The following is a 12,161-nucleotide window of genomic DNA, read 5'->3' as shown; positions in this document are numbered from 1 at the left end:
TTTAAGGTAAGACATTGCTCCTGCCTTCTGGCCACGGGCAGTGGTCACACCACAGGTGACTGACTGTCTCTTCACAGTCTTACCACGGCTGTGGATGCACAAGCACTAGCAACTTGCCAACCTCATGACTTTGGGTAGTGTCGGTTCAAACAAACACACCCCACCCCCACCCTGTTCTACCTCAGAGTCAGAAGGAAATGAAGCCACAAGGAGAAAAAAAAAAGGGCTTCACCCACTCTGCCTCCTGCCTCTTCTCTCTGTCTTCCCCTGCTCTGTTCCTCCCTGCTTGGCTCCAGTGCGACCTCCTCTCTGCCCCAGGTAGAAATTGTGAAGAAAGGCCATTGCGGAGAAGTACCTCTCCACCTAAGCCTGTTCTACCCCGATTGGGCTCCCCCTTGACGTTCTGTCTGCCTGAGGGAGGAATTATGAGCAAAGAAGGCAACTGCAGACAAATGACATCCAGAAGCTACAAGCTTTTCTAAAAATCGTATCTATACACCAGCCAAGACAGAACAATGGCTTTATCGCTGGAAGAATTTGTCCACTCCCTGGACCTAAGGACCCTCCCCAGGGTCCTCGAAATCCAGTCAGGCATCTACTTTGAAGGTAAGCATTTTCCTAATTCTTTGACTTGCTAGAAAGTTCTTATAAAGTCCCTTGGGAATTCATGGGAGAGATTTTTAGTAAAGGATATTTGAAAGGCTGAGTATATAGCCCAGTGTTGTGGCTATTTGGTTCGAACCTCATCATACCCACAAACACAAATCTGAGTTCTCTAAAGGAAGGGTGAACACACACACACACACACACACACACGGAAGGAGCTACTGAATAGTGGAGACCCAGTGGCTGGTGAAGGAGGGAGAAGCTAAGGCTGTAAGAGGGATGGGGACGCCAAACTATGTGAATTGTGATCTTTTCATCGATGGGCATTCAACAAGTCAATACAAATGATATGCTACTTCTACCTAGTCCTTGGAAATCATTGTAACACAGTTAAAAAAAAAAAACAACGAGGAGGGGGATAAAATGGTATTAAAAATCAATATAAACTGGTCATTTTGCCAGATGTAACAGGCAGTGGTGTTAATTAAATAGCTTTAATCCCAGTACGTGAAAGGGAAAGGCGGACAGATCTCTGAGTTCAAGGCCAGCCTGGTCTACAGAATGAGTTTCAGGATGACCAGGGCTACACAGAGAGACCCTGTCTCCACAAATACACAAACAAAAACAACAACAACAACAACACAGGGTTTGATTTCATTCACTGTAATAATGAATGTTCTGCACATGATTAGGATAGAATAGACTGAGCTATGATCATGGATTGGTTGGGTGTATCCAAAAAACGTTGTCGATACTTGTTTCTAGATTATTTTTCAAAAGCCAAAAAAAAAAAAAAAAAAAACCCAAACCAAACAAACAAACAAAAGAAAACAACTGAACTTGCTTTGCTTCACCCAAAATGAGTGTGACTATCAAGGGCACAGTCCTTACAAATAAGTGCTGCCATGTTCTGAACAACTTCTACATTGCCTTGTGTTTATACTCCTCTTTCTGTAGTGAGCCCACTCTAAAATCCTTAAATAGTGGCAAATTTTATTTAAAGATATAGAAATTAGTACCTAGTGACCACAAAATCCCTTTTAAAATCTGTGTCGAAAAGTTAAAGTTCACTGAAAATTATTTAAAACTGGTAGGCTGGTGAATTTTGGTGTAACTTACTGTAATACGTAAAATCCCCAATGTTTTCTAGCATTTTAAAGTTAGTTTGATTACATAGAATGTACTGAAAACATTTTCCAGGTAGGTATCTATATCTACTTACAAAAACAGGAGAATTAAAGAAAAACAAGGAATTGGGTCTAGTCAAATGACTAGGAAATTAACGAATGGTTGGCTTTCGAACTCACGGGTTGTCTCCAACTTCCCATAGTTAGACTTTCAATGTTTTGACTTTTCAATGTAGTGGAAATGCACAGTCATTCTGTTTGTGTATGTGTGTGTGTTGTTTTTCATTTTAAGTACAGTAGTCAATAAGTTATATGAGATTTTAAATACTTGGTTTTAAAGTGGGTATTTTGTAGTGGGGAGAGGTGGTTCATGTCTTTAATCCCCACACTCAGGAAGCAGAGGCAGGTGGATCTCTGAGTTTGAGATTTGGATCTCTGAGTTTGGTCTGCAGAGCAAGTTCCAGTCCAGGGTTACACAGAGAAATCCTGTCTCAAACAAACAAATAAACAAACAACAACAGCAACAAAAGATTTGATTTTATTCACTGTAACAATGCATATTCTGCACATGATTAGGACAGAATAGATCATGGCTTGGTTGGGTGTATCCAATATATTGTGTTTTGATGTTTTCAGTTCCCAGTGGGAACAAGTGAGGGAGTGATGATTTGGTCTTACCTCCAAAAAAAATTAAAAATTAAAAATTAAAAAAGGTTGATATATGCACACCTACATACCTCCACACGCCTGGAAAGTTTGTACTAGTCGCCTTCAGATTTTACTTAAGTTTTTGTGAACTGGTTATTTGGGATTAGGCCATCTTTCATCATGCTTACTTCCTATGACACCAGAACTTACATTTCTAAGCCAGCCATCAATTGCTTCTTGTCTCATGGTTTATGCTTTTAGGGCTTTATGGAAGAAGTTTTTTCCTCTACACCTAGGAAGAATTTTTGTAACAGCCTCACAGGTTCAGAATTTATATTTGGTCTTTAGTTTATTTGCGGTATGCTTTGCTATGAGATGTACAGGGACCCAATTTTCCTTTTTTGTACATGTTCAGTCAGATTTTCCCAGTACCATCTTGCTGCTTCCAAATCAGATAACATGCTCACATATGCATCATTTGTCTTGGAAATACCTCTTCTGTTATATTAGTTGATTTTTGTTAACTATTTGTTCCCACTCATATGATTTTTTTTGACTAGCTCCTGTGAAATTAGTTAATATATGTTCAGGGTACATCTAACACCCTTGTTTTTCTGACACCCTTGTTTTTATTCCATGCTCCAAAGTTGGCTTAGCTGTTCACAGACTTTTAAAGTACATTTAAAAAACAACAACTGATTCTTTAAGAAATCTAGTGAAGACCTTTATTATATTGTCTTGATTTTATATATTAACTTGAAAGAGTGGTAGTTCATACTGTTTTAAAAAGGAATTTGTTCCTATCATTGTCTTTGTTCTTTATGACTATGTTATCCCTTAATTAAAGTGAATTTCCACACAATAAGTACATCCATGTAACTGTCACCCAAGAAACAGAGAAACACTAGTACTCTAGAAGACTCATCTTGTATACTTTTCAATTGTTATCTAATCCTTCCCCAAATTAACCAATACTCCACGACTTTTGTCTACTTATAATCTTTATATAAATGGAAAATTATAGTATGTACTCTTTTGGTTGGTGTACATGTATTGTAAAGTTAATCTACTCTATTCTATACCATTTATTTATTTGCAGTGGATCATGGTTTGCTTCTCTCTCTCTCTCTCACTCTCCCTCCCTTCCTTTCCTCTCTCTTTTTCTTTCTTTTGTTCTTTCTTTCCTTCTTCCTTCCTTCTTTTCTTGCTTCTTCCTTCTTTTCTTGCTCCTTCCTTCTTTTCTTGCCCCTTCCTCCCTCCCTCCCTCCCTCCCTCCCTCCCTCCCTCCCTCCCTCCCTCCCTCCCTCCCTCTCTCTCTCTCTCTCTCTCTCTCCTTCCTTCCTTCCTTATGTTGTACTGAGGGTTGAAACTAAGGCCTTGAGCATGCTAGGCAAGGGCTCTCCCGCTGAGCAATACTCCCAACCCTCTTCTCACTTTCTGTTTTGGTACAGGGTCTCACTAAGTTCCATAGCCTGGCTTTGGACTCACTCTGCAGCCCAGGCACGTCTTCAGTTTGTGCTCCTCCTGCTTCAGCACACTGAAAGCCTGGGCTTACAGGTGCAAGCCATTCCTTCTAGTAGTGTATACATACTATAGTACTGGATGAATACACCAACACTTACTTATTCTACTGCTGATGGGCTTTAGGTTATTTCTACTTTAAAGTCACTGGTAGCATTTTATCATGAAATTCTCTTATTCATCCATGTTCGCAAAGATATTAAAAATAAGTGAAATTTCTATGTTGAATGTGTGTATATTGTGCTGGGTGGGTGGTGAAAGGAAAATGTCCTAAGCAGTTGTTCAGTCTACATTTCCATCACCCGTCTCTGAAAGTTCCTGCTAACACACCTGATGACATTTCCTGTCATTGGTCGTCTTGATTTTAGTCTTTCTGGTAGGAACTCTTCAAGGAGTCCAGGTTGTAGTTCATGTCTGCCTTGTATCTAATGAGATCGAGAACTTTTTTTTTTCATATTCTGTGATGTTTGCATATTCTCTTTAGGACATGGTTCCTAGGTCTGGCTCATTTATATTAGGGTTTATAAATTTTTATTGATGACTTGATAATATATATATATATATATGCTAATATGTTTTCTGTTGTGAATATCTTCTCACCTGTGAAACTCAGCATTTCATTTTCTTCCTTCTGAGTGCCTTTTCATGAGGGGAGGTTTTCAATTTTACTCTTAGAGTGCCCAATTTACAGTTACATTTCTATTATGTGTTGCTAAGAAAATTTTTATTTTATCATGAATTATGAAAATATTATGTTAGCCTCTTGGAGTTCAATTATTTACTCTTTCCTTTGTATCAGTTCTCTACCTGAAATTGATTGTTTCATACATGGTGTGAAATGAGGGTTAAGATCTAGAGAGCTAATGAGTATAGGGACATTGAAAGACAAAAAAAAATGAGACAGCATATTACTATTACATATTACTATGTATCCGTGGCTGGCCAGGAATTCACTATATGCACCAAGCTGGCATTGAACTCACAGGGATCACCTGCTTCTAGCTCTCAAGTGCTAAAATTAGAGGGGTTCCACACCATACCTGGCTGCAAAGCTCTATTCGCTAACCCTGTATTGTGTCCCCTAGTCATAAACATTGTGTTTCAGACCAAGGCCTCTTCTAGTGGCTTCTCTGCTTCTCTAGTCACAGGACTGGTCATTACACAGTTTATTAGTCTTAATGCATGTGGATCTGCAACATTACTGAACATTCATCTTACATGCTGTATAAGAATATGCTGCAGGGACGTGGTTCTCAAACTTGATTGCACGCTTGAAACATCTGACATGTTTTTAAGATTATCAGTGTCTGGATGTCTTCTCACGAGTACAGATTTAATTATGTAAGAGGTAAGGTGTCACTGTCCCTAGACATCTCCCTGATGACTAGAAAGTGCAGCCAAACTTGAAACTACTGCCGTGGAATAAGCTTTCCGATGTGTTTTTATTCTTCAAGTTGGGCTCTTTGAATTTCCATATACATTTTAGAATTCACTTGTCAACCTCTGCAGGCACCCTCTCTGAATTCTGATTAGCAGTATATCATTTAGAGAAAATTAGCATCATTGAAAATTAATGATGTTACGATCTATAAAAATCCTGATCTATGAACTGGATATGCCTCGAAAGTCAAGCCTTTCCTTTTTGGCTGGCAGTGTTTATAAATTTTTTGTTGGTATCTTCATTGTTTCCACATTTATTCTGAGTATTTTTTCACCCCATTATGTTCATAAATTTTATCTTAAACAACTGCAAAGGCTCATGCCCATAATCCCAGTACTAGAGAGACTGAGGCTAAAGGTTGGAGGCCATTTTGGGAGAAATAGTTTCAGGCCAGCCTAAGATATGGGAATCTAGCTAAAAAACAATAACAACAACAAAAACCAAGCCAACAAACAACAGGAAAAAAGCTAGGAATCCTTCAATATTTTCCCTTGTGTCTGTTGTGTTTGATGAATTTTAGGAAAATACGTCTCTAATAGACACTTTTTAGATTACTCTTCATTACTTTTAGATATGTCAAATTTTATAAGATCTGATTTCTTCTTCCTCTGACTTTCGTCTTCCCATTGAAACACTGCTCTAGCATAAAATCAAGCAAGGTTAGCAGTGAGCGTGAGCGCCCTGGTGGATTTACAATCATAGAAAACATCTGTAACTTGCCATTAAGGTTGTTAATTTCAGGTTGCAGAACTTTGTCTCCTTGTTAGCAATGGCTTTTTAAAATAAAAATCTTGAGTATGTGTTTTATCAAATATTCCCCCTGTAGCTTTTATCATGGTTATGTAAGTTTATTTCTCTACACGGATGTTTATTTTTGAATTTCAAGCAAGGCTTGGCATATGCGGCAAAATCAAGTTAATTAGGTATCACTGAATTGGGTTTTTTATATTTAAAACAATTTTGTATCTCTTTTAGAGAACACTATTGACTTAAAATTTTGATTGCTTGTCCATTTGCGTCCAGGATTCATATAAAATTGGGTTGGATGTCGAACTGCATTTTTGTGGTTTTGAGACAGGGTCTTACTATGTTGTGCAGATGTGATCCTTCTGCCTCGGGCTCCTTAGCAGTGGGGTTATTGGCATGCACAGCAGGCAAAACTACCACTTGTCTGCCATTGTTTCTCATGTCATTTTCTTTGTGGTTCTGAGAAGTGAACCCATGGCCTCATCCATGGTAATCAACTGCTCTATCACTAAACTTCTTGGTTGGTTAGAAGTCTTTCCTTGTAAAGATTTGGAGAAAACTTGATGCCATTTCTTATGTAAATATTTAGTAGCATTTCCAATACAACCATTTTCTTTAAACTTGCATTGATTCTTTGCAGATTTCTCAGTATGCATCACTATCCTACCCTCTCCCCATCCCCCTGCGTCTGCCCTCTGCCCTTGAAACCTCCCCAAACCAAAGTTTAAAAGGAAAAAAAAAGCCGGGCGGTGGTGGCGCACGCCTTTAATCCCAGCACTCGGGAGGCAGAGCCAGGCGGATCTCTGTGAGTTCGAGGCCAGCCTGGGCTACCAAGTGAGTTCCAGGAAAGGCGCAAAGCTACACAGAGAAACCCTGTCTCGAAAAACCAAAAAAAAAAAAAAAAAAAAAAAAAGGAAAAAAAAAAGCAAAGCAAAAACAAAAACAAAAAGACAAAAAGCAAAACAAAACCAAAAACCAAAAACAACAAAACAAACTCAGAAGAGTCTCATAGCTGTGGTAGCTGTAGCTGTTGTAGCTGTAGTGATGCTCAGTGGGTCACACAGTTCACCCTTTAGTCCTTTCCTCTTCACTTGCAAGTATTCGTTGCCATAAGTTATTGATCTGGTTCGAGACCTCTAGGCCCTGCTACACCAGTCATAATGGGCCCTCACTGGGATTCCTCTTGGATATCCTGTTGTTGTCCTGCGTCATAGAGATCCTACAGTTTCGGATCTGTAGTTTCATCCCGTTCACATGCTCCAATAGTTAGGTGGATGTTGGGGTGGACCAACTCATAGCCCTGGTTCTGGGCCTGGATGGTAGCTGGACTGGTCAGCCCATAGCTTTCCCCCATCATCACCATCCAGGTAAGCGATCCAGACCACCCAAAGCAGCCTGCAGTGAGGAGCGGGGGCCAGCTCTCTTGCTCTTAGGTCCCCCGGTCCAGCTCACCCACACTCACACCACCAGGGCCAGCTCCATGGTCTTGCCCAGGAAGGTGCAGGACCTTTCTCTTGATTGCTGTAGGGGCCAAACGGGAGAGGGCGTCTGCTCTCCTGCTCTCCTGCTCTCCTGCTTTCCTGCCCTCCTGCTCTCAGGGCTGGCTCACCTGTGTCTTCCCCAAACAGGGTCAGTTTTAATGTGCTGCCCTGGCAGGGTACAGGGCCCACTCTCCTGTGTGCTGCAGCTCGTCAAGAGCCCCCAGGGCCAACTCTTTCACCAGCTGCAAGTAGTGAGCAGGGTGTGTGGGGGGGATGGCACCTTTCCCTCACTTGAGAGGACCAAGCAGACGCCATGACAGGCTGCTCAGTCTTCTCTCAGAGATCAGGCCTCAATTTCAGTTTCCTGAGACTTGAGCAAGCAGTTTCTGGGAGGACCATGAACAAAAGACATAGTCCTTGTAGTATCTCCCTTTCTCCAGTACTCTGACTGTTTAAGGTTCAGCCAGTTGTTTACAGTCTGGGAGCCTTCACCAACTTAGAGCTATGTGTATGAGTCAAAGACAGAGCCTGGGCCACTGAGTCAGCCCCCACAGTCAGTACGTGCTAGGCCAGCCAGCCTCTATGGCAGCTTAAGGACAAAGCCAGGGACTTGTTCAGGCCTGCCCAAAAATGGTTAACTGTAACCCCCAACTAACCCTAGCCAATTAAAAGTTACTAACATGATTGCCACTCACATGAACCAATCCTGAGTCTGTTCCTATGTAGTCTGTAGACCCCACCCCTCCTTGCTTTAAAAACCCTGCCCCATTGATACTCGTGGTCTCTCCTGCTTTGCTGCTGGGTCAGACAGACAGAGTCCCGAGTTAACTTGTAGCAATACGGAGACTCTTTGCTTTTGCATCAGATTCGGTCTCTTGGTGGTCATTGGGGGACTCTGGGTATGACATCACCCATGCCACCATATGGCATACGAGGGTAGAGGTGAGCAGGATTATGTCTTCTGCTCTCATGTCTTCAGGTCCAGCTCACTGGCATCCCCAACAACAGGGTCAGTTCTAGTGTGCTGCGCAGTTGAGGTGCATGCCTGTGGTGAGGGGTGGGGACATCTTTCCTGACTGTAGGGGCCAGCTCTCTTGCTCCAGTCCAGCAAGGGGCAGGGCCAGTAATCCCAGGGCCAGTGAGGAGCAGGTCCAGCTCAGCACGGCCCTCGGATATCAACATGATTGGTTCCTATGACCCACCCCCTCTGTGGTCACACGGGCCATGAACACAACACAGACCCTAGCTGCTTTAAGACCATGGACCCAGACAAGGACCTTGGCAGCAGCCCAGCCATTGTATCATCATGGCCCTGGTGGCAGCACAGGCCACCCAGATCAGTATGACCCTGGGAGCAGCATGGTCCTCAGACACCAACATGGTCTCAGGTGGTTGACCAGAGCCCAGGCACCTCAGCCCTCAGTGGCAACAGGGCCATGGACATCGACTCAGACCCTGCTGCTGTGGAGGCACGGACCTAGACGTGGTTCTCAGCAGCAGCCCTGGACCCGATGTTACCATGGCCCAAGGTGACAGCTCAGGCCACTCAGATCAGCATGGCCCCCGGCTGCAGCATGACCCCTGGACACTCACATGATCACAGGTTGCAACCTAGACCCCAGACATCCATGTGGCCCTTTGGCAGCAACATGGGCCACGGACATCAATACAGACCCTGGCTATGCGAGGACCACGCCAATAAAGCCATTTTGAGCAGGGGTTTCTAAAAAAGTAATTATTTTAATTATGTTCTCAGTGCTTTAGCAAAGTCCTCTGAGCCAGGAAAATGATCTGTTACTGATAACAGATGGCTAAAGTGATGGCTCATGGATGCAGATAACATAGTGCTCTTTAGATGACCCAAGTGTCAGGAGACTGCTCATAACCACCTGAAACTCCAACTCCAGGCCTCTGTGGACACCTGAATTTGCATGTAAATATCCTCACATAGTCATATACACATTCATATAGTTAAAAAAAAATAAAATAAATCCTTTAAAAGGATCAAAATATAAAACAATTTCTAGACCTTTTATTAGAGTTTAGAAAATGTCAGCGGAGTGGTCATCTATCCTAGGCCATTTTCTAGAACACACTCACAAGCACACATATTCTTCTGTTGCTATAGTAACCCAATAACACTTTGATTTGCTTTATTTACTCACTCCCACTAAAACAGAAGATGCAATGGAAGGCTGTCAGTGTATTGAAGAATTCTCATGAAATCTAGTATTGTGTCTTTTTTATTTCATTGGCTCACCTAAGTAGAGTCTTATATCCTTAGAAGTCATCAAGAGTTATTCATAGCTATTTTTGTGTTTCTCCTTCCCTTTGTAGTATAGGGCAGGGCTACACTGAGAGTGAGAATCCTTGTCTTATTCTAGCCATAAAGAAAACCATCTAAAATTCCTTTATTAAGTTCTATGTGTTAGCATTCAATTTTTACCTAAAAAACTTCCTCTTTTCCTTGCTTTATAGGTATTTACATTTTAAGATGGTCTTTTAAATTAATGCTATTTATCATTAAGCTAATAGTATGGTTTTATCTCTTTAGTCTGTTTATTTGAGTTACATTTAACTACAACACACATACACAGACACACACACACATTTTATTATTTGTCTTTAAATACTCATCAGGGAGGCGCTTGAAGAGCTTGGGGTGAGAGCTTGTTATATGCGTGTGAGGCCATGTGTCAGGACAGTTGGAGTGTTCCATTCCTTCCATGTGACAAGGCATTAGAGTAAAGAACCTTTCCAGAAGGTCTCAGCACTGCATAGGACCCAGTTGTTCACTGAGCACACTACCGATGGAATTGAGAAACAGCTCCCATTTGGGGCTGATGTCAGTCAATAGCTTCCTCACGGGTATTGCTAACAGCTTTGGTAACCTGGGTCTGGGGCACCCTGCTTAGTGGCTAGGGTTCTCTAGGAACAGAAACTACTAATTAGTGTTACAGAATCCTGGATGAGGGCCAACAAGGTGTCCTCCATCATCTCAGTTGATCATGGATGACCTCAGCACCACAGCCACAGTCAGAATGTCCACTTTGTCCACTGTGGCATCAAGGCTTGCTGTACACTCTTTGTATTTAAGATTTTCACATTTAATCAGAATTAAATTAGCCAGTAGACTTATCTACTTTAGATTTAAGATAGCTTTAGCTTTCTGAAATGAGCTCTGTAGATTTTACTGTCTTCTATTTTCTAAGGTAATGTTCTAAAATTAGTTTTAACCCCTTGCAAATTTGGTAGAACTCATCTGTAAGAACTCTCCAAAACGGAATCATTTGGAGAGAAAAGAGTTTGGTTTTATTAATATTCTCTGTTATTTTGTGTCTTTCATTGATTTCTGACCTAATTTTCTTCTTATTTTTTTTTTTTTTTTGGTTTGTCAAGACAGGGTTTCTTTGTGTAGTCCTGGCTGTCCTGGCACTCTATTTGTAGACTAGACTGGGCTCAGACTCAGAGATCTGCCTCCTGAGTGCTGGGATCAAAGGCTTGTGCCATGGTGTCTGTTCTTGAATCTCCATTTGCTTTCTTGGACTCTCTGTAGCTCTCAGTGTTGAACTGTAGTCATTTAAAACCATTACTTCCTTCTTGATAAATGTATTTAGTATTAAAATGTGTATCTAGGTGTTCTTGTCATGTGACAATTTCAGACAGGACCTTGTCCTGTAGCCTAGCCTGGGACCAAACTCATCATCCTTCTGACTCAGTTTCCCTACTCAATTCTTCTTTTGTTGTTTGAGAATAAGCCAGGTTGGCCTCAGCCTGGACCCTCTTGTGTTAGCTTCTGGGCTACCTTTTGGGGTACAAATGACCACTTTAGCTCTTGTTATCTCATTTCTAATTCCTATTTTTTTCTTTTAAATTCAGTGGCTGTTTGTTGATTATTCACATAGGACTTAATTTAGCTATTCTTTTGCTTTTAATTAACTTTACTCCATTTCGTTGGAGAACAAGGTATTATCATGTCCTTTTCTTTTAACAGTCTGAGGTTTCCTTTACCTTATGGTAAGAAGCATGCCCTACTTTAAGACAGAGAAGTTGAAATTGAAAACAGCTGACAGGTGATGTGAGGTTCTCTGGTACTAGATTAAATTCTTTTAACTGAAAGCCACAGTGACAGGAACCATGCTAGAACATTCTAACATACTACTTGTTACTCATTTCTGGAAAGTACTCATGTCCTACTGACGTGAAGCATAGCTGTAGGTTATAAACTCAGGACTTTGCTTCCTGGGTAAGTTAAACATGAACACTGATCCTGTCCTTGACTTAAGCATGCAGCATTTGCCTCGTCCTCTGTTATGAAAATGAGGATTTGCCTCACCCTGAAGGTTGAGATAAAGATAAGCTGAACATATTTAGATATACAAGTAGCCCACAATAATCCCGTGTGTTATAAATACTATTATCACTACATAAATAGTGATACGTTGTAAGAAGAACTTATTAGCCATTTCCAAAAAACAAACAAAACGCCGGGCGGTGGTGGCGCACGCCTTTAATCCCAGCACTCAGGAGGCAGAGCCAGGCGGATCTCTGTGAGTTCGAGGCCAGCCTGGGCTACCAAGTGAGCTCCAG

General features: G+C 41.5%; 1 protein-coding gene across 1 annotated transcript in view; it reads left to right on the top strand.

Annotated features, from left to right (window-relative positions):
• Nucleotides 1-242: 242 nt before the first annotated feature.
• Themis (thymocyte selection associated) overlaps nucleotides 243-12,161 on the top strand; it is a 194,951-nt gene continuing 183,032 nt past the window's right edge. The window contains exon 1 of the mRNA XM_006991444.4: nucleotides 243-606. Within this exon, the coding sequence (XP_006991506.2) occupies nucleotides 516-606 (91 nt within the window). The 5' untranslated portion in view covers nucleotides 243-515. The remainder of the gene's footprint in view (nucleotides 607-12,161) is intronic.

The sequence above is a fragment of the Peromyscus maniculatus genome, chromosome 16, assembly GCF_049852395.1.
Source record: "Peromyscus maniculatus bairdii isolate BWxNUB_F1_BW_parent chromosome 16, HU_Pman_BW_mat_3.1, whole genome shotgun sequence".
In the NCBI taxonomy this organism is placed as follows: domain Eukaryota; kingdom Metazoa; phylum Chordata; class Mammalia; order Rodentia; family Cricetidae; genus Peromyscus; species Peromyscus maniculatus.
Note: the sequence above shows the minus strand (reverse complement) of the source record. Positions and strands in the feature narration are given on the sequence as shown.